This window comes from Halyomorpha halys, unplaced genomic scaffold, assembly GCF_000696795.3.
Source record: "Halyomorpha halys isolate HHAL.00 unplaced genomic scaffold, Hhal_1.1 Scaffold273.1, whole genome shotgun sequence".
NCBI classification, from domain to species: Eukaryota; Metazoa; Arthropoda; class Insecta; order Hemiptera; family Pentatomidae; genus Halyomorpha; species Halyomorpha halys.
Genome location: NW_027106425.1, coordinates 434003 through 458340, shown reverse-complemented (window position 1 = coordinate 458340; position 24338 = coordinate 434003). Strand labels below are relative to the sequence as shown.

The 24338-nt window shown below is 30.0% G+C and overlaps 1 protein-coding gene across 1 annotated transcript in view; it reads right to left on the bottom strand.

Annotated features, from left to right (window-relative positions):
* Positions 1–24338, bottom strand: part of PIG-G (phosphatidylinositol glycan anchor biosynthesis class G) — a 33626-nt gene that overhangs the window by 3121 nt on the left and 6167 nt on the right. Inside the window, exons 5-15 of the mRNA XM_014420521.3 lie at positions 19720–19908; positions 17346–17491; positions 14683–14888; positions 14150–14343; positions 12103–12336; positions 11013–11307; positions 7439–7610; positions 6501–6613; positions 6176–6351; positions 2424–2584; positions 336–392 (exon numbers count right to left, since the gene is read on the bottom strand). Coding sequence (XP_014276007.1) covers positions 336–392; positions 2424–2584; positions 6176–6351; positions 6501–6613; positions 7439–7610; positions 11013–11307; positions 12103–12336; positions 14150–14343; positions 14683–14888; positions 17346–17491; positions 19720–19908 — 1943 coding nt within the window. The remainder of the gene's footprint in view (positions 1–335; positions 393–2423; positions 2585–6175; positions 6352–6500; positions 6614–7438; positions 7611–11012; positions 11308–12102; positions 12337–14149; positions 14344–14682; positions 14889–17345; positions 17492–19719; positions 19909–24338) is intronic.

The following is a 24338-nucleotide window of genomic DNA, read 5'->3' as shown; positions in this document are numbered from 1 at the left end:
AGTAAAAATCAACAGTTTTTTAAGGAAGGAATTTGGGCTTTACCATCTCGTTGGGAGAAGGTTACCGACTGTAACGGTGGATATTTTGATGAATAAAGGTGATTATTTGAAAATATTTATTTATTTATAATTTCCCCCAAAAAAACGACAGGACTTTTTGAATGACCTGGTAAATAATGATAAAAACAAATTATTAGATTAATATAAAATATAAGTTGGTTGGTATAGATACAGTAATATTCAGAGCAAAGAGGAATTAAAGCTATTTAAAATAGTAATAAATAAAGTTAAGAATCATTACTAAAATAAATTACAGAAAATGAAATGCTACATACCATAATGGTTGAAGATTGTCTTTATAAAGGGTCCAATATTTTCCTTTCTCTGCTTTACTATAAATGAGAAATATTGCAACTATTAAACCCAAAAGTTTCTTTAATGATTCACAAAAAAATAGATAAATAAAAATATTTAAAAACTAAAACATTTTAAAATGCATATTTCAATATTTCCATTAGTGACTGGTTAGTAACAGTAATTTCATATTGAAGAAGTTCCAGAAGCATAGGAACAACATCAATCCATGGTACCCCACCTGCAGAATACCCGATAGTGCAGAGCACACAGTAATAGCCTGTATTGCCGTAAATGGACATTGAGGCTGGCTTTCCAAGAAGACTGAAATGTATCCCATTAGTGAGACCAAGTTTCCTAGCATAGTCAGGAAGAAAAAAATAGTTTTCAACTATTTATTGATTGCCGATGTTGAAACCCAACAACCCCAGCTCTGATGAAGACCTACACTGGGGAGTCAAAGCATCGGCAATCAATAATTAGTTGAAAATTATTTGTTTCTTCTCGACTCCAGCCCTGACTGTTACCTTCAAATTCACATATGGTCAATCATCTATGTATAATAAAAAATGGTTTCTATGATTTCAGATCTCGTAGCATAAAAATCTTCTCATAATTCTGATGCTGAAGAATATAACATTTAGCTTATTAACTTCAAATACTAAAGATAAGATATTTTTTTAAAAGAAAGGTGTATATAGGATATCTAGATTTTTCTATACTTTATCAAAAATTAGTATTATTTCTATTTGAAATAATTTTAGTTTTTTATATCAATATTTCCATGATCTGCTCGATATGCAATTTAATATTCTATCAACTGGTATTATATTACAAGAAATCAGGGATTGCTTCAAGTTATACAAAATAAATTTACTTTTTCTCAATAAAAGTAAATGAAGCACTGTGATTTCATTTTTTTTTATTACCTTTACTTACCTATATATAAATTATATAGTAAGGAAGTAGCAGGAACCAGATGTTTCTATGCCCTGCAAAAAGCTCTCTTCCAGGAAAGCGTCTTTCTAGGAAAGCAAAGCTTTTGTTGTACAAAACAATAATTAGGCCAGTGGTAATGTACAGCAGTGAGACATGAACTCTAACCAAGGAAAATAGAAGAGCTCTACTGGTTTGGGAGAGAAGAGTCCTAAGAAAGATCTTTGGAGCCGTTAAAGAGGAGCACAGGTGGAGAATCAGAAGCAATGACGAAATAAAGGAATTGTATAGAGAGCCTGATATCATCTGTGCTATTAAGAAGAGCAGGATAAGATGGTTGGGAGATGTGGAAAGGATGGAGCCCTGCAGGCTACCTAAAAGGATGCTAAATGGTGCACCAGGAGGAAAAGGGGCAGACCCAGGCGTCGGTCGCTGGATGATTAGGGAGTCTTGCTGGAGACCACGAGTCTTGGGAAAGAGTGGTGGCAGAGGCCCAGGTCCTACAAGGACTGTAGCGCCCAACAGTGAGTGAGTGAGTAAGGGGAAGTATCGAGAAAAAATTTGAACCATAGTTTTCAACATAAATACACATTTTAAGGTTCACAGAGTCTAAATAAGACACATAAAATGATATATGTGAACAGCATAACTCAATAACAAAATGGCTAAACATAGGCATTTCCATGACAACCAAAGTAGGTCATCTAAGATTTACACGGAAATGTTCCATTAAATAAATTCAAAGTAACCAAGGCCCGAATTAATGTCATGTTCATTAAATACATATAATGAAGTAGATATTGTCAACTATAGATCTAATCTAATTATAGATAATTTGTTACAAGTAATAGAATTTGTTTAAACATAAATAATATTGCTTACATTGGTGGTGGAGATTGATGGAGTAAATAAAGGAATAAGTGGTGTTAACACTGTGGGTAGGCTGAGATTCGGTATTTAAATGGACATAGGAAGGTGGAGTGAGAAATATTCTAAACTTATTCAACATTAGTTTCTTATTTTTACAAATAAAAATAAAATGTGCATTAAACCCTTGTTAAAGACATTGATTCAATTGCAATAAATTACTTATAATGATATTTAAGGTTATTAATTAATGCTTAGAAATATACCTTTTGGATAAATACATGGTCCTTAAAAGCAAAATATTAGCTAATATAATTGCTGAAAAAGTATTCAAAAAAACATAGACACCAGATATCGTCAAACTGAATTCTTCCAACCCAATAAATCCAGCAGTGATATCAATTGAAGCCAAACCATTAGAATTCCCCTGAAAATTACATGATTTAAACAATCTATAAAGTAAAAAAAGAAACTAAGTACAATTACATTAACAAATAATACTAATTGCAATGCTACTATAAGATTGCACAAACATAAATTATTATTATAAGAGAAAAAACATTGTGGTATAATCATTTATATAATAAAAATCAGGATACTTATCAAACATCAGTAAACACATAACCAGATCATGTTTTACCAATTAATACATTACCAGGATTGAAAAACTTAGGATCATATCAACGGTTTAACAAATAAAGATAAAAAAAAAAAAATACACAAAAGGAAAAGGGCAGTAAGGTAGAATGCAGCTCTAGTATATATTGAAGAGATGCACTAATTCAATTTGGTTAAAACGATTTTGACTATTCATGTGTGATGTACCATTTCAGATCTGCATTTAAGTGACCTTATTTAAATTTTAGGGATAATCTACAGGTTACTACCCTATTTAAAACTTGTGGCTGGACATGTTAACGGGTAAATATGTGTATACACAATATGTATATGTTTCCAATACAATGTGTTTCAATGTCTCCTATTGACATATTGATCATTTAACATGGCTGAATTTTATAGAATCGTTATATGAAGGCAAGAAATAAGTGTGTTAAACCAAGATGCCATTTTACTTGCATTTTACCTACAATGAAGAAAAGTAGATATAGCATATGTGTTATATACATCCTGAAGAAAATGGGAGATGCTTGCCAGGAATAGGAGAGAGTGGAGGAAAGTGATAAAAGAGGCCCAGTTTTCTGCAGGACTGCAGCACCAAGAATAAATAAATAAATAAGAGCAGTAAAATATTCAAGTTTAAATTCATAAAATAATATAGCATGAATTTATGTGCTTCCATAAACTGAAACATAATTAATGAATCAGGGGGGAAAAATGCAGTGAAACTTCTTTATAGCGGGCAATTATGTGATAGATGATTTTGTTTGTTATGCAGTAGTTTCAGTTAAGAAGGGGTTCATTTAAAAACATCACAAAAATTTAATTGAACACAATCTATATTATGGTTAAATACTGACTCAATACCTGTTATTGCTATCTATACATCCTTATGAAATAAGTGGAAAGAGTTTCTGAGCAATCGAAGAGAAAATTAATTTATCATAGGAGCTAACTCTGAGATTTACTAGAATAAATGAATTATCTAATAATGTAAAGGAAGAAAAAAAAACCGAATATGTTCACTTACTTTTCACTAATTTTGTGTAGTATCAAATATGTATAGTTTCTAAGTAATCTATGTTTCCTCATTCCTTTTGACATCAAGATTAATTTTTAATTACATAACTACTAATAAATATAAAATTAACAACGAATATTTTTTATTTAATCTAATTTTGATCTAAATTTTCGTTATTGCCCTAATACTTTCAGTTAAAACAGTTTTATAACTGTTCGCTTCTTTTTCACTTATTTTACCTAATACCAAATATGTATACTGTCTAAATAATCTATGTTTTCTTAGCAATTTATAAGGATTACTTAGATATTACATAACTACTGACAGACATAAAATAAATAATGAATATCTTTTGTTTTATATAAATTTTTGTTTAAAGGCTCAAAACCTTTTGATCAACAACACCTATAGATAGTTAAAATAAAGCTACACATACACACAGCCACAAACATTCACTCACCTACACATGCATATAATTCCAACACAAGTGTAAAAAAAATAATAATAAAATAAAATAAAATAATAAAATCGAAGATGAACTATAATTTAGAAAGGAGGTGATGTGCTTTTAAAAAATTAAATACCAATGTAATTTTAGCTTCCTCACCTGTGAGAGGTTCAGATAAATTTAAGGTCAGTCCTATTCTGTTTATTGTTGGTAAATAGTGAGGGCATTATTCAAAAATAGATCAAATTTTGATAATGGACTGACAACTTGCACATTGGAGGTGGCAGATTTCCAATAAGGTGAGAGTGCATGAGGACATTATGACCTATTCTTAAGTGGGTTAGAGTAACTTCTTCATCGACCATGGTTTTATTTCTCTTTTGATTTATTTTAATTTACTCGGAGAGTTTTCATGGCCTGTCATCTTTCAGATATTTTTATTATAAGAGAATGGCAGTGCCTTGGCCAGGGATGAGTGTCTCTCTGGCAACTTTGTCTGTGAGCTCATAGCCAACAATGCCAATGTGGTTTAGAACCCATATGAAATTTATGGTTCTACCTTGGTCTGATAGCTTTAAGAGGAAATATTGGATTCTTATAATGAGTGGATGTTTCGGGTACATGTTTCTCAAACTTTTTAGAGAGCTCCGTGAATCTGAAATTATTACAATAGTCTTTTGAGTTATTGAAAGGAAAAAATGGATCCTATTGGGTGGAGTGCAGCGGTACATATAGAACATAATTTATGTAATTTAAATTTGTGGGTTGAATAACGGTTAACGAAAGACGAAGCGGTGGAGCTTTCTGATTTGGAACCATCAGTGCATATAAAAAAAGGTTCTGGAATATATTCAAGAAGACGTGACAACTGTTCTTTTTACTCAACATATGAGGTGTTATTTTTGTGCATGTGAGACAGATGTAGCATTGTTTTAGAGTCCAAGGTGGGTTCTCAGTTTCAGGCTTCAGTAACGGAATTTAAGTGTTGAAATAGCCAAATTAATTCTTTCTGCCAAAGGAAGTGTTGGGTGTGGTATCCGCCAAAAGCTATGGAGCATTTAGATCAGAAAATATATTTGTAAGGTGGATGATTTGTTTGCTTAAATGATTTGGATAATAATTTATAGCCAGTTTTTGTCTCCTAATTGATAGGGGAAGTGAGCCTGTTTCAAAGCAAATTCTGAGAATGGGACTGGTTCTGAATGCTCCAGTTGCAATCCGGATTCCTTTATAATGTACTGAATCGAGCTTAGTGAGGATTCAATGATGAGCAGAGCCATAGATAAACGATCCATGATCCAGCTTAGCACAAACTAATGTCCTATATAGTTTTAACATGGTGAACCAATACGAACCCCACAATGTACCACTAAGAAACTGGAATATATTTAATTTTTTTGTTGCGGCTGATCTTAATGATGTAATGTGTAAATTTTTGTTAATGCCTAATATTTTAAGCAACAAACAGAATCATAATTTACTCAAAAGAAACTGCTCACAAATTTAATTCTGAAATCATTAGTTTTTAGTAATGTACAAACATATTTTAAAACTTTTGTCCATTCTAGGGGAGTTAAAAGTGCTACTGAGGAAAAAGTCTGTGTCCGCTTCTGGAATGGAGGGGTTTCATATTAGGAGGATTAAAAAAAAATTATACCTTATTGGCCAGGAACTTCAGAACATTGTCTCCTAAGAAGGGTTTCCATTATAGGAAGGTGTCTGTTAAGAGAAGTTTCACAGTACTAATTAAAAATAAAATATTAATTACTGTTCACTATAATCGTTAAGCTTTTTGAAAGTAAATTACTGACCACCAAAACCTCTAATCTAAGTTTAACATAAATAAAACAGTTGTTTCATCTGAAACAACCCAATAACCAATCACATTGTGAAACCTCTATAATAAGACATCAAATTATAAAGTCACTTACTTGATAAAAATAAAAGACCATTCCTAAACTTTGATAAAGACCCATTAAATAATAAACATGATTTAAGTAATATTTTGCCAGAATATCTTGAAAAACCAACATCGCTGAAATAAGCACAATGTTGTGAGGTTTATGGAGTAATGCAATTATTTCCACAGTTAAGACAAGAATAATTTCTGAAAAGAAAATTGAGATTATCAAAATGATTAAAAGTTATTTCATTTAAATAACTAACTTCAAATTATTCAGAAATCACATACTTTATTTAAAAATTTGATGACATAAATGACTAAAAATAAAAGTTTACAGTACTTGAGGTACATACCAATTATATTAAGCATAAAGTTATTTTTAGAATTTTTAAAATTAATTGAAAAGATATATAGAACAAGTTGAACAGCTAAAACACTCCAAAATAGCTTAACTTCAGTAATTCCTCTGAAAAATAAAAGTAATATTAAATAAATAAAGGTAATTGGTACAAACAGACATGAACAAAATAAATCACTTTGAAGTAATATTTGATAGATAAAAAGCTTAGTAAATTGAGAAAGATTAATTTAACATATTTTTTAAATTTTATATCTCACAATTTTCACACAAGAAAATCTAATTTCCTGTATTTTTAAATAATAATTAGTACTAAATACTCAATAGAAACCTAAAAAAAATATGCTTGACTCATTCATTCTGTAAATTGATAATGTGAATTGTTGGCAAATGTTTTAATTTTATATAAATCATTAGGAAACAAAATTATGTGCATTCTAATATGCATAATTAATAATTATAAATTTAATTCAAAGCAATGTAACCATGAATTTTCAAGTTCTTGTTTGGAATTTTCATACACAATTTTCATATAAGCTATTTTTCTACTTTAATTATCATTGAAGTTTTTAATCACATCAATTCTTTATATAATTATCAAACAATCAATTATTTATTAATATGTGGTGAACTAAGGTGTACTATACCAAGATTGCATTTGGTATACATTTTTTTCTCTTGATTTAATGATATTTATACAATTAAAACAAGCAATTACCCGGACATGATATAATGGCTGGCAGAGAAAATTGGTAGTATTCTGAATTAAGTATATATAATGAAATTTCTCTTGTGTCTTGGTCAATTAAATATTTAAGGAAATAATTAGCTGTATTTACTACCTAGCTTTACAGAATTTCAAATGTACAGTGACCTAGCAAAAAATATCATAAAAACAGAATATTAACTAAAATCCTAATATGGAATATTTACCTTGATTCGGGCAATGGTGATACCAGAAACTTCAAATTTCCAATTGAAAATCTATATAATGTTATAAGAAGTATTTGCAATAAAAATAACATTTTTTCAAGAAATAAGGCCCATTTTTTAACATTCTTTCCAAATACATGCTTTATAAACCAATATATTAAAACCAACTGGCCTAAAACATGAAAAAAATACATATACTACATTAAAAATTATTAAATAGAAACTAAGGCAAATACTAGGTTAAAAAATTATAGAGAAGAAACTCAAGAAAATACTAGACTTAAAACTATTGAGTAAAAACTAAGATAAATATGGATTAAAAAAACTATTAAATAGACAATCAGGCAAATACTACATTTAAAAACTATTAAATTTAAATCAGACCAATACAACGGTGTAAATTAGGTCATATAATTTTATAAATATATACATACATACATAAGATCATAAAATACTTTTTATTTCCTATAAATTAGGTAGATATTTAGAGTTTACATATCATTTTAAAAAAACATTATTTCATGTATTGGTGGAGCCTAGGAATAAATCTTAGCCTCACTCAGGATAGATAGGGTAATGCAGATTAGTAGGGTAATGCAACCTCCCTGCACTAGTTGGAGAAAAGAATAAGGTCTAAATGATAATAATAAGTAAGGTCTAAATGATTTTTGTAGAAGTTTTTGCACACTTGGAAAGGTTAATATAATAAAGTTATATGTCTGTACAAAAGTTTCAAATAGAAAAATTGTATTCACAGAAATATATATATATTTCCACTGCTTATTAATTTATTTTTAGATTTTATTTAATTATTTCTCTTTTCTTTTTTTTTACTAACTGGCAAAAAGTACATATTGATATTTTAATGTACCATACTATAACTCTATAATGGCAATCTTAAGAATTTTTACAATAAAGCAGAAATATTTTTTTCTTTTTTTTTTAATATAGTAGAGTCCCGCTAATTCAGAATAAATGGGACCAGACACTATCAGTATCATGGTATTTTTGGATTAAATGGAATTTGCTGTAATCACACATGATAAATACTTGAGTGTTTCGTTTTTTTTCATAAATAAACCATTTCCTTCATCTTAATTTTATTTTTAATCTGTAGACTTAGATACATTATCCTTCAAGTCCCTCAATTGTGTGTGTTTAAAGTTGCCCAAAACAACAGATGCTATTGGAATGAGAGTTGATCTGGATCAGAATAGATGTTCGAGAACTGGTTGAATTCGGTCAGTATAAATTTGAGAATGTGGATCACTTCTCCTATTTAGGGTCAGTAATAAGTTATGGAAATAAAATTTCTCTTGAGACAAGCCACTAAATTGTGAAGAGTGTTTTTGGTCTCAGCAAATACCTGAGAAGTTCAACCATTTTTTGCTAAATGAAATGTCTCTTCTACAAGACTCCTCAGACCTGCTCTTACTTATGTAGAGACTTTAACCCTTACAGGCACTGAAGAGAAGGAGATCCTCGTCTTTCAGTGGAAGATCCTTCAACGCACGTTTAGATCATTTAAGGTTGATGAGAATTGGAGAAAGGGGAACAGGGAGATCTACAATCTGTATGGGGATATAGATGTAATAAGACATAAAAAGCTAGGAAGATTGTGTAGGGTTGGACATATTACCAGAATACTAGAAAGATGGTATTCCTAGAAAGTTACTCAACGGAATGCTCTATCAAAAAAGAGGAAGAACCAGACCATGACTTAGATGGAATAATGCTATTATCTTGGATGCCTGAGACCTTCTGAATACTCAACTGATGAGCAATCACACGGATAGGATCACAATAAGATAGAAATACCAACTGTCAACTAAAGGGAAGAAAAATAAATAAAATAAAAGAGACTTCCTGAAAAAAGTTGTACAAAATTAGTAATTTCCCTATTGAGTCTTCTTTGTCACTACTTTTTCAATGTAGCTGATTGAGTATGTCAAAATCCCTCATTAAATCTTTTTCGTACTTAAATCTCACTAAATTACATTTTTAATTTACTAAATTTTAATTTTTTTTTTTTTAATCCCCTCTGGATTAACAAGAAAGGCAAATAATAGGGTTCTGAATAAGCAAGACTACCCTACTAGAATCTCAACACCTAAATGTGCATTCTAATTATGAGGGTGATTTGAAATATTCTCGGAATGTACTAGAAAGAAGAGTCTTACCTCGGTGGAACTGCTTTTATTTTTGAACATAGTCTCCCAGTAGATTAATGCATTTGGTCCAGCGATGTTTCAATACCTTGATCCCATCTAGAAAATGAGATTCCTCAAGGTCTGCAAAATAGCTCTCCAATTTGGCTGTCAGTTCTTCCGTTGTAGGAAATCTCTGTCCACCTAGGAAAATTTTCAGCTTGGGGAAGAGATGAAAGCCTGATGGTGCCAAATCAGGTGAATAAGGAGGATATGGCAACAATTTTTACCTCAGTTCATGAAGTTTTGCTATGGCAATAGCACTTGTGTAGCACGGGCAGGCATTGTCCTGATGAAAGATGACTTTTTCCCTTGCAAACCAGACCTTTTTTCACGTATCTTTTCTTGAAGTTGGTCTAGGAGGTTCGCGTAGTATTGCTCCATAATTGTTTGGCCAGTAGGAAGATAATCTATCAGCAGAATGCCTTTTGCATCCCAGAAGACCGAGGCCATGACCTTTCCAGCTGAATGTACTACCTTTTGCTTTCTTTAGTGGTGGTGACTAAGCATGTTTCCACTGCTTTGGCTGGTGTTTTGTCTCTGGGGTATAGTAGTGGACCCAAATTTCATCTGTAGTCACAAACCGGCGCAAAAAATCTTGTTGGTTGCACTGAAAACGGGCCAGATATTTCCAATTTGGTGCGTTTTTGGTCCAATGTCAAGAGCCGTGGCACCCATCTTGCGGATAATTTTTTCATTCCCTATTCTTCAGTTAAAATGTGATATACCCATTCAGATGGCATCCCTACAGCTTCAGCAATCTCACACTTTCAGTCAACTATCCTCCATGACCTTTTTATGCACTTTTGCGATAAATTCTGGGGCCGTAGCACTTTTTGGCCGCTATGCGGATCATCATCTAAGCTCTCCCTACCAAATTTAAACTCACTGGTCTACTTGGCAACGGTTGAATATGAAGAAGCAGAGTCCCCCAGTGTGTTCTGAAAGTCGGCATGAATTTCCTTTGCTTTCATACCTTTCTTTACAAAGTACTTAATCACAGCCCGAATCTAAGTTTTTTCCATTGTCACAAATCACTACACATAAAAATACAACAAAGAGTCGTCAATACCACTCATACCACGTGTTCACTCACAAAGAATGTGTGATTATTGCGCGGGAACCTTGTTGCTCTAGCACTGACACTAGCTCTAGCACTAGTGGTGATTCTGAGAACTTTTCAAACCACCCTCATATTATAAGGAGATAACACCCTTTTTCCATGTGAATAATCATAAAATATAATATAAAAAAATATGGAAGAATTGATCAATTATTAATTAAATAAAATGTAAAATCACAACCTAGTAACATATAAAAAACCAAAAAATTGATCAAAGCCAAGTAACAAAGATAGATAGATATACCTGAAATATAAACAATCAGTAAAAGTGTCATATGGTTTTCTTCATTTAACCAATCGCCAATATCAGGAATAAAAGCCCATTTGTTGCCTGTTTGATTCAGTTTTCTAAGAAATCTATGAACTAATAAGGGAATAATGCAACTATAAGCCGCATTAGAAATAATTATATATAAAAATAATGTTGTAAGGAAGAAATACCAAAATTGGTGTTCTTCTTCAATATAACTGCTACTAGTATAACTAAGTAAATGTAGCAGAATCAGAAAAAGTAAAGGAGGTTCAACATCAAATGAAACCTGAAAATATATGTTTTAGAATTACTAATAGAACAGAACAAGAAACATAAAAAGCTATATATATACTTTTTAAAAAGGATCTATTTGTAATTATAATTATGGTACTTTAATTATACCGTTGGTGGAGCGGAGGTAGGGTGGTCTAAAAAGGAAACACATAGTAAGTGTAAATTCATTTTTGATGTGTGGCTGCTTTGAAAAATATGAAAAACTGTAGTGGCACTGATTAAAAATAAGTTTACTTTAATTGTGTGTTTTCTTTCTTTACCTAACCCTCCAAGTAACTTCTCCTTTAATTTTCTTATGGTAGCCCACCTGTGATTATTGATTAATTTGAATAATAATAACAATGTGTAAATAATGACTGAATGAATAAGGATGATTGTTAAGGATTGGTAATGGAAAAAAATGAGATCCATTATGTTTAATATGGTGAAACAACTTTCTCTCGAATCATTGCTTATTATCCTTGATAATAAACTAAGATGCAAACTGAAATTCAGGCAGAAAAAAAAATCAATACAAGGAAATGTATTTTTTATCCATAATGATTACTCTCCATCAATGTTTTCAATGAATAGAGATTTTATTTCATAATAAATTAACATAAATAGCAATAATTAGTAATATAACCGATTTTATATAAATTATAAACATCAAAACTATAATAAAAATTAAATCAATTAGTCATGTCTTTAACAAAACAAAAGAATTATTGTTCCAAAATAATTAAGATTAACACTACACAACCATTAACTAAGTTTATAACTAGTAATTTCAAGTGTTTATACTTACCATAAATATCCTTGTTCTAGGTGGTAATAAAAGAATATTAAATGAAAAAATTGTTGTTAATAAGACAGGAAGAATTTGAGACGTTATATCATTACTACACAAAAATGATGATCCAGGTGAAATGTTACAAAGAAACAACTTGAAAATACCCAAAAAAGCTAAGGAAAATAATGATATTGAAATTCTGGGCATATTAAATACTAGTCGACACCCTTTCAACAAAATCCACCAGATCTGTAAAGAAAATACAAATAACAGGAAACAATATAATTAGTACAAAATAGAACACTTTTATCCTATTAAAAATTTAAGGTATTAAGAAGAAAGTAAAGCCAGACTGCTGATAAAAATAAAAATATAAATAAACTGAAACCTTTGAATAACGGGTACCTGTGGGGAAGATAATTTTGTCTGTTGTATGGAGGTGTCCCTTAACGAGGGTAAATATAAATATAATACAATAATGAAATAATAGAATTAAGTACATATTGTCACTTAAACTATGATATCTTGTAAGTCTGAAAAGACTTTGGAAAAAAAACGAGTTTTAATTATTTGAGACCAAAGTAATAGGGTAAGTACCTCTTACTATAAATCATTTTGGATAAACAATACTGAATGGCCAACCAGAATCAAATAATTATATATTTTCTTTTATCTTCCCTGCTTTTTCATGCACTGATCTACATATTTCTCCTGATTCTTTCCTCAGTTACTTGTTAGTCTGATTAATTTCATATTAAATATGGTACTATTTTTCCAAAAATTCATCATAAGTAATTTTTTTTTTTTACTTAAATCTATTTCATAAGCCTTAGTTATGGACCTATACAATGTTATGTAACTAGAATCGAAGAATAGGACAATCAATGTTTCAACTGTCTTGAAAACAGTTCTCTAAGCTAGATATTTCTAAAGGTACATCAAGGAGTATTATTAATGAAAATCTGATTTTAAAATACTGTAGAACCAAAAAAAAAGTTACTTTTGATAGTTTTCATATAGAAGTGATTTGTACTATTGCATTGGATTTTAATATTTACTTCTATCAAAGATCCTCTAACTTTTTTTTTTTCCATGGTTCTCACCCCGATATGGGTCAGGGCCTCTTCACTTAACTTTCAACCAGCTGGTTTTGTTTTGAAATGTTGTTTTCTAGTTTTTTACAATTAGTATGGTTCAAGCATGGTGGGTCTCACCGTCCTCCCACCTGAGTCTAAACTGTCCTCTACTCCAACCTCGGTAAAGGTTTTTATAGAGGAAATTTTTGGGGATACCTTTTTTTTTTTTCATTCAGGCAAAATATCCAGTCCTTGTTAAAGTTAAATGAGTTTCATGATCCTCCCTACCTCAAAAATTCAGTCATCACCACCCACCAACCTTCACAGGACCAAATATTGTTTGGCCAATCTTTCTTTCAAAGATGGTGATTCTGTTTTCTCGGGCATCGTTAAGGTCATTTTTTATGCATACATGAGAACAGGACAGATCTTATAGCGTTATTACAGCGTCTTATAGAGCAATATCTTGTTCTTTTCTTGATAAAGTGGATGATGAGGTACTCCTAGATACAGGTGGAGAGCTCACAAAGTGAGAAAAGGAAAAAGACATTGATGGACACATCATTCACACAATCATAACAATATTTACAGATTTCTATACCCATTTAATTAAATTAGCTCACTCCACTAGAAATAATAAAATAATATTTGAAAATTTAAAAAAAAGGAAATAATTAATGAAATTTATTTAAGAAAACATGATCACAGAAAATATACATTTTTAAAAATTACAATGTCCATCCCTTAAAGATGCTTATATATTTATGCTTAAAATAATTAGGGACCTTTAAATAAATTTGACCAAAATTAATTATAAAGTATTGACTTTGAGAATAATAAAAAAAAGCATTTTTAATTATGTTGTAAAAGTTAATTCTTTGTGTATAACAAGTTAGAAAAACAGTTAATAATAAATAATAAGATAATACAAATAAATTGTAGCTTATGAAACAAATATTCACATTAACGGTATACATAAAATGTACCTGTATAAGTAATATTGAACTGATGAACATCAAATAGAAGTCAAAATTGATGTTAAGTTGAGACATTTTATCAGACATTACTTTCTGGACCTCAAAATAATGATATAGTGACTTATTTTCAATAGTGCTCTCGGGACCATTTTGAATAAATAATTCAAATAAATTGTCTGCTTCTTGAAGATTCTTAAGTGCTTCTAAAATAAAAGTAAGGAATTGTAATTACGCATATAAACTATTTTTAATTTCAAAATTTGAAAGTTGTCAAAAAATAAAATATATTGATGATGTTAGTGTTAGCCATGTCTTTTTTTAAGGTGGAAAAATAATGAATTTATTTTTGCAAAGACAATTTATTAACAAAAAAAATATATCACTTATAGACTAAGAAATTGCATTACTAAAAAAGGAATAAATTTAAACCAAAAAAAAAAATTTAAAACATGAGAAACAGACTGTTCTAATTTTACGATATTTTCAAACCAAACCTAGAACATTTAACCATAAAAATAGACTTTAGCAACTCTTTACATTACCTGGATAAGAATGAATATTAAAATGGTAATCTTCAAATATTTTCTTCAAGCTACGAGTTGAATAATACATAGCATACAATTTCGATAGTGGTTCCATTTTTTTTAATAATCTATAGTCTAATTTGCCTAAATTAGCCGCGGGAATTGGTAAACCCAGCAAAACAGAAATGAGAGGAGTAATATCAATTTGACTTAGTTCTTCATTTCTGAAAATAAAGTATATCCAAATAAATAATGTATTAGTAAATATTTATAAACTAAGTTTAATTAGCTCACAAACTGTTAACACTACATACAGAATGATATCATTCATTGCGGTAGAGAGGGTCAAAGAATGCTACTAACATTTCAAATTCAAACAAAACTTTTAAGTTAAAAAAAAAAATTTTTTTACACAAGTATGGCATAAATACAAAAATATAACAGTTTACTATTGTACCATTTATTCATTGCTAAATTGTTAAAGAAACAATACTGAAAATACTAAGAATAATTATATATAGTCAATAATCTTGTCAACTAAAAGGCTAATATATAGGTTAAGTGAAATGAAAATTATTTTAGTTAATTATCAAATCCTGTCATTGTTTTTATTTATTCATTTTTCATTACAAAAAAGAAATGTGAAATGGTTAATTATTTCAAACAAACAAAACTAAAGTTACTTTAAAGGAAGCCATTTTGAAATCAGTCATTAAAGTCCTATCAAACTATTCCCATGAGAATAATACCTAGCTGATATTAAAGACCATTTAACTGTACATTGATAAGCCAAGTTTAATCAAAATTGTTAAAAAGTTTTCAAAATAATGTGAAAAACGGATTCTATAAAATGGCACTTCCACTTATTCAATTTTATCAAAAAATTTGCACATCCTAGGCATATTCCCGTCTTAAATATGTAATTTTAGTTTGGTACGACTTTTTGGTTTTGAGCTATACATACAGACCATTATGAGAGACTAAGTTATTTGGATTCAGGGGATTTTATTTCAAGTATTTCCATTGAAAACTCAAAGTAAAAAATTTTCATGATAATAATACTTCCCCTAGCTAAGTACACAATATATATATATATATATATATACATATACACATGTATATGTTTAAAAAATCACAAGTACGGCTATAGTATGTTGTTTCTCAGACAAATAATATTTTATTAAACTGTAATTAAAGGATTTTGTGCACTCCTCTTTAGGTATTCAGCAAATATAAAACACCAACAACCAAAAATTAATTATAACAAAGAAAATGAGAGTTTGATGTCAGTTAAGCACTAATTGATTACATTTCATTATTTATTTTCATACTTAACTTAATATGCCAATCTTAAGGGCCAGTTCTTCTATTAATGCCAGCAGACACACGGTATAATAATAAATAATTGCAAAATTATCAATAACTATCAACAGTCACTCATCACTGATTATAACTAGCCTGAAGTGAGTAACATTTATGGTGTCAGCCATAAACATAATAATTTGTGAAAACAAGATGGGCTGACACACTAATAATGGTAACACACCCTGACATCTATTTTGCTCCTCCCACATTAGAGTAATCAAAAAACAATCTCCTATTGACAAAACTATTTTTTATAAACTGTACACACTCCTACAACCTAATTTATTAAAACTAATTACTAATTAATCCTCTTCGAGGCTATAACTTTTTTTTTATTTTCTAAATTACTTTAATATTTTAACAATTTTTTTTTTCTATCACTTACTCTTTCCTTCCTCCCCCCCCCCCAAAAAAAGTTTTTATCTAAAAGATAAACCAGAAGGTCGAGTTGATTGTGGCTTTGATTCCTTGAAAAGTCAGATTTCTAAAGGACAACCTAGTAAATCCTACAATACATTCAACAGATTGCCCTGCTTACTGAGTAGTATTACTTCACACATAGCTAGGTGTTGAAGCAGGCTAAATGTTATGAAATTTCTAGGTCAAGACATTTCCAGAGGCATTTTTCTTTGGGAAGTACTAACTTGGTATATGTAAATAAGTGATAACCTATTAAAATAATTCATTGCTGCCCCAAATGTATCAATTGATTCTGTTGTCCGTTGTGTTCTTTATTTAATTTTATTTTTTTAAATAAATCAGTTAAAGAAATGATTAACTGAAATAAAATGAATTGCCATATAAGAAACATATAATAAACCCAAGGGAATCAATATTCACTATAATTAAAATAAAAAGTTTTAACTCTTGTTAACATAAGTGAATAGTTCATCATAATTAACTGAAACTTACTTAAATGAAGACCTGAAACTCAGGTCGAAACGTCGGCATAAAATAAATAAATATGGTTTTGTTTATTTATGTTGTTCTTTGCTGACCGCACCCCCCGACAAACTTCTTCAAGGAAGAAGTAACTTATCTTTAACTAATTTTAAGTTTATCAGTATTGGACTATGGCATGATTTTAAAGATGAAAACTCAAGTGATGCAATACTTCTGTCCAGGAATTTATAATAATGGCAATATTTAGTAACAATACCATGGTTTATTCTTTAAGATTGATTTTTGTGTAACAAATAATTCCTAAAAGCCTACATAGAATATTCAAAGGAATAGTTCACTTGAGGATCAACCAGAGAGGAGTTACTTTGGATATTGATAATTATATGGATGAATAAATAATAATTAAAAGAAACCTCATATCACTGCCACAGTAGTGATTAACTAAGAAAAAAGGCACTAAGACTTCAGGTAATGAACTACCTCCATGACCTCCAGAATCATGCATACCATGGTCACCACAGACAATTAAAACATTGCCCATGTCACTTCCATTTATACCCTAGAAGAAAAAATATGAGCAATATTAGACTAATAAACTGCTACGAAGAAACATTTTTTATAATACAATAAAAATGAAACACAGGAGGTCAATTTAGAAACAAATGTCCTAACTTTACTTTAATAATAAAAAAAGACATTATTTTAAAATAATACACATATATTTTTATTTTATATTTCAATGATCAATTTGATTGTAGTATAATTTTCAATTTTGAAAAGATTGTTTAGGGCATTTCATCACTTCAAAAAACATAAGTCGAACTAGTAATCCCTCAATGTACTCATGAGATTCTGAATCCAGCTATATCGTTGAATATGAATAATTCTTATTTAAAAAAAAAATACTTGGGTTTCCTTGAGCACCTTTGAGTAACACTATTACACAAATAAAAAAAAAAAATATTAAACAAATTAATATTTTATAATCAAATCCATATTTGATTTGGAATAAATAACTAAAATATTATAAAAAGCTCTTAATTGTGACAAAGGATTCTAATACTCCAATAAAAGTATCAAGAAACACAAATATTTCAAATCCTTCAGTAAACACAGAAGAAATGTGTAACATTTTCACACCTAGAGCTTAAAATTAACTGAAATAGCACTACTAAACTAACTAAAATATCATGAGATGCCAAGCAGAAACTATATGAGTCAATTATGTGAAGTTGCATCTTCTACACAGCACTTGTTAGGGTCCCATAGCACATTGAGGAATAGGAAAATATACAAGCCAGGTACTACAAATGACTACTGTTTTTATAATGAAATACTTTACATTTTATGACAAGATTAGAAATCACACCAAGTCCTTTGGGTACTATGTTTTCAAGCAAACATTTTCCAGGCTAATAAAATTGCACAAAATGAATTGTACTCGCTTTGCAAGATAATATTTTTTAAAGTTGCTGCAGAGGATAGCAATAACTTGAAGTGTTTACAATATAAGTAGGCAACACAACTGAGGAAAAATCAAGGTATAGATATTATTTGATGATCCAGTCAGTATTAAAATCAAAATGAGGAAAATCTTGGAAGGCAACAGGAAATCTATTGAGTGCAATACTTCTTATTAGGGGACTCGATCCACAATCTGGGGTACAGTAGGGTTTTCATTAAAGTCAATGCTCCCCGCAGCTCCTTAATGATCAGCTGCCACACAGCTTATCTGAGAATTACAGCCCGATTGGGACTCCGTTAAATATGCAATCACTCTCCATATTGTATAAAACAAATATAATTTGAATCCACAGAAACCTCGTCCAGCTTGTGATGAAATGGCATAGGAGGATTGCTATCATTTTTTGCCTAGTTGTCTTGTGAACCATAAGAACAGAACCTGATATATGCCCAAATTATTTGCATAAAAGAATGGATGAACCCATAGAATTGGATCTTAAATTGTTATTTGTATATGTAACCCACAAACTCATAAATCTGGATATCTATTTTCTGAATATGATTTGCAGTTCTTGTCTGATAATGTTATATATGTAGTAATGTTTTTTTATGTTGAGGAATGTAATAGCATGCCCAGCTTAGTTGTATACATGTATTATTGTTTTGTATAAAGTATTTTTACTTTATTATTATTATTGAGTATGGTTGTCAATAAGAAAATGTTCAGGAACAAATTATACATTCACTTTTATTTATATCAAATAAAAATAATTGTTTTATTTGGTGGAAGTACAGTGAAACTTCTACATGATGGACATTTCTCTAGAATGATTTGATTCGTTGATTTCTTTTTTTTTTTTTTTCAAATTGGTATAAACATTTTTTTGGAGCTTACAAGGTATCACATCTTACATAATGATCTGTATTCAATAAAAACTCAATTAAAATTAAACTAATTAAGAACAATTATTTTATTATTTTACAAGCATAAGATTATAAAAGTTTTAAATAAAACATATTAAGAATCTTATAATGTCATCTAAATTGTTTTTTTCCAAAAATTATTCCAGTTTTTTGCTTGGGTGCATCAATGTTATTCTCAATAGACAGTACATGAATAATTTTTTTTTCTGATAATATTTAATTCTATCTCTAACATATGTGTATGGATTAGAATGAATTAATTATTAGGAATATTTTTTTATTTATACATAATTATGAATATAAGTTTCTGAATGCATAGATATCACAATTACAAAAGTATGACAATAAACTATTATAATCTGTATAAATGAAACTGATAAAAAATAGTACTTAACTTACTGTTTGAATAAAATCTTTAAAAATCAGAGATATTACATTGTCCATTTCATTTAATTTTGGTTTGATATGCATACTTTTTGGTCCTTCTACATGTCCAATATGGTCCAAACCAAGATAGTGGAGAATCATTATGTCCCAATCAGCTCTAGTTAATTCTTTCTTCAAATTTCTTGTAACATTATCGTCAACCTTAAAAAAAAAAAAAATAGTTGTAGAAGAAAATAAAAACAATTCCGTATGCTGGGTGTTCCAGCAGATGTAACTCAATAATCAAAGGAGTGGCAGCCTACCAAAAATGTAGTTCAGAGCCACCAACCACACTCAATCCATTATCAAAATATGATTTTTTTTTTTTTGGCAAACCAATTTTTTCCCTATGAAAATCCTAATTTCTCAACTTATATCACCTTTTTCAGAATTTATGATGAATTTTCTATAAGATAGTGACCAATTTAAATAATGAATAATACTCAAAAATACTCTGTAGAATCTCTCACAATGAATTTTCAAGGAATAGCCTAGGAAATTTCTTAGAGGTTGCTTCATTTCATTCGCTTACCAACAGTATATACACTCAACTTTGCAAAGCTACTTTAATTTTGTAAATATATTGAGATTTAAAGGTGGAAGTGGATATCTACAACAACATGAGTATCAAGTACTTTTTTTGTCTTGGTTTTGCTATCAAACCTAAGGTTCCTATGTGTTACGGCGGATAGGGGTTCAAAAGGAACCTTTACTAGCCCAACCGTGAAAGGTAGTGAAAAGAAAAAAATAGCCGAATTTTGTTATTTTTAAATAAGTAAACATAATAAAAGGAACACAAAATATATAAAAATATACAAACTAGAAAAAAAGAAAGCTTAAAACTATTACAAAATAACATGAATTGACTGAAATAGAGAAGAAAAAAAAGTCTTATATCACTGGTGATTGATGGGGCCCTGGTTGTGGTAGTTGTCCTGAGTCAAGGTAGATCAGCGTATGTGCGGCCACCTTGTCCTCTTGGAGGATGAGCCGAAGTAGTCCGCCCGCCGTGGCTAAAATAATTTAAGCTGGCACAGATGGCCAGAATGCTGGCAACTAAAAGTATGTAGTGAGGAGACAATGGAGACAATATGTGTGTGCACACTGAGACTCTAAGAAGTCGTCTGTCTATTTTTCAGTATTTAAACAACAGGAAGTAGTTGTTTTGTTTTTTGAATTGATAAAAATCATATGTTCCAATAATCGATCTGTAGACCATATGTTGGCCGCAACACTATGAAAAACCAAATATTTGGACAACTTTTGTTGTTTGTCCAATAATAACACATTAAGAACAAAAATAAACAATCCGAATGTTTGCAGATTGTAAAGCAATCTTAGGTACAAGATAATACAACCAGGAAAAAAATACAAAGTACTCATACTATAGAGGATATCTACTTCTTCCGACCTCTATATTTCAATATTTCTCCTAAATTACAAGACCGTAGCCAAGTTGGGTATATCAATGTATAAAATGCTGCTGAAATTAAATGAAGCAAATTTTCAGAAGAAATGAAGAAAATTTAATGATATCATTTAGGCCATATCTCAAAAATGTATTGTGTGATATTCTACAAAGTGTTTCTACATAGAATTCATTTATATTAGTTAACTTTGCATTGGCTGCAATGATTGCTTGATCTAGAGATATTTTCTACAAATTCATTACTAACTTTTAGGAAATTCATAGCAGATTCTGAAAAAGGTGATAAAGGTTGAGAAATGTTCGGTTACAGTAGAAAAATTCAGGTTTTTATAGATAAATATGTAGGTTGCTAAGAAAGCCCTTTAAATAACCATATCTTGACAATGGATTGGTGATGGTTCTGAACTACATTTTTGGTAGACTACCCGATTGCTGGCAACTTCGCCTGGTATACCCTATATATTCAATATCTTACCAGGAAAACTTTAATTTAATTCTTGGCATGGAATAATAATTGGTGATACCGTTACTTAATCTTCTAAATATATTAAAAATCAATATATGGCCAACAATCAATAGATTAAATCCTTACAATCTTCTCCTCATATCAATCTATGGTCAACAATTAACACCTCATTGAGAAAATTCCTAGGTATAGAATATTTCCTTGCAGGTGTGAATTAACACCTGATAAAAATTTTAACTGAATTGGAAAATGAATTTTGATAAATATCTATACAATCTAATTTTTTTTAAATTATCATAAACTTGACTAAACCAAAAAAAAAAGTTAACTGCATTCATTTCTGCTGATATTAATTTGTGGAACCTTTTCCCTTTTAGTCTAATAAATCTCCAAATCAGCAGAAAAACATCTATGTTTCCAATAAAACCAACAAAAAAAACACCAAATCTCATGCCATACAGTCATGTTTAATAAATAAAACTGGGTACTCATCATACAAAAGACAGACAAATTTACTAAACAGGAGAAGTAAAAGATCACTATAATCTTATTCAAACTCTCTAACATGGGCTTCTTAAATGACAAATAAAACAGACTACAATACCACAAACATACGATTTCCTTTTCTGAATAGAGCAATCCATGAAAGGAGCAAGCAAACTCTGACATTAAGGACTTCATTGCTTACTTCATAGCTATAAAAACCACTTCAGGAGTGATAGGGCTTAATCATTTACCAGAAAGAACCCCGATCCTAATAACAAGTATCCCAATCCTAACAGAATCATTTATGGTGCAAATTTGGGAGAATATGACTTTGAAAGGATAAAGAACTTCATCAACCTTGTATTACTTACCAGTGGAAAAAAAGAAACTTATTTATCAAACTTGAGAAGATTCCTAACTTTTAATAATATCAATACAGACTAACCAAGATGAGGAATTAGCTCTTAAAGAAAATGAAAACACTCATTTACTAAACCCTTATGCACCTAATCTTGGTTGAATAAGGTGTCCACTGAAGTTTCATCCTTCCCTGATGTTGGAACATACAGAACAGCATTGCAGCATAGAGACCCTTTGAGGAAGTTTATTAATACAGCCAATACTTGTGTAATAGGGCAAAAAATAATGATAATAATTGATTCTTTTGAATTAACAAGGATTTGCGCATCAGGGATAAACACTTTATTTCTGTTTTGGGTAGGTATGATGGTACAGCACCATAGGCTAATGTCCTCCATAGATTTTGCAATATTTTTTCAAGGTTAGATGTCACTCAGTAGCAAATCCCCATTTTATTAGTTGTATCTGTTGTTAGGTTAAAAATTATCCACAAAATTGAAAGCTGTTCATTTTTTCACTCATCAGCTGTTATTGTATTGTTGGTGTATCATTTCTTAAATTTAATGTTGTACCTTATTTTTATTTATTTTTTTTTTAATAAAAGGCATTTCATTTCCATCCTCGTCCACAAGTTTCTTTGCCAACCCTTCAACCTTAATTATCAACACAGTATCTGAGACATAAATGTTTCCTTTAATGATGATGTTAACATTCCTTCCTTCCTTCCCTGGTGTGTTTCTGATGATCTGGATGGAGGTAGTATTGAGTGTCTGCAACTCATATTATTGTGCTTTTAATCCCATAATTGTTGATTTAGAAATGTTTATAATTTCTGATCAAGGATAAACTGAAACAGAAAATTTTAGCAACTCCTAACTCACACAAAAATGATCATTTGAAAAATGCTTGGCACGGCCTAATTGTACAGTTTTGCATGTTAATTAACGATAGTTAATTGTGAAGGTTTTCCAGAAAAATATAAATTTAATGGTGCATTTTACACAAGACAAAAATTCTGGATTTTTATTCCATAACCAGTTTGAAGATGTCATTTCATTCACTAATAAAGGACAACAAATATTGTATAATTAAAACAGTGACCCTAACACTATTCAAACAAGTTGTCTAATAAAAATTTATTTATGATCTAGAGATAGAGTGAAAGGGACCGCTATTGAGTTTATATTTCTACTGGTATTGTTAAAAATAAAAAATCAGAGAAAGTCAGTTCCAGATGGCAATCACTAATTCATAGGCTTTGTAACAGTTGGTTGATGTACCAATCATAAGAACTAGTCAAACAATTCAATTATGTATGAAAACAGAATTTCTCACCCACAAAGGAGATAGAAAAGAGGATGACATAGCGTAAAATGCATTAGATAAGAAAATATTGAAATATAATAGTGTACATGATTTCAAGCTCATTTTAATTTGTATGAGATATATAATCAACAAGATAATAAGTTGAGATTAGATTTATACTACACTATCTATCATAAAATATATTTTTTTTAAATATCTTTATTGAAATTTACAACTGTATATTACATAATACATTCAGTAAATTTGATATTAGTTAAAATGGAGTGTTACAGGAGAGTAGAGCAACAATCCATTGGTAGCACTCTAATGACATTTTACATTAGCTGGTCTCATGGCCATCTTCTTTTCAGGCACCTCGGAGGATTGTCGGGAATGGAAGATTAGAAACTAGGGGGTTTGAGTGGTTAGGGAGTTTATAATGGAATGAGTGATATCTGGTTCGGGCTAGATCGGTTACATAGGGAACATTAAGGTCTTTATGTATGATTTTATTTGTGACAAAGTAAGGAGCATTGAGGATTTTAC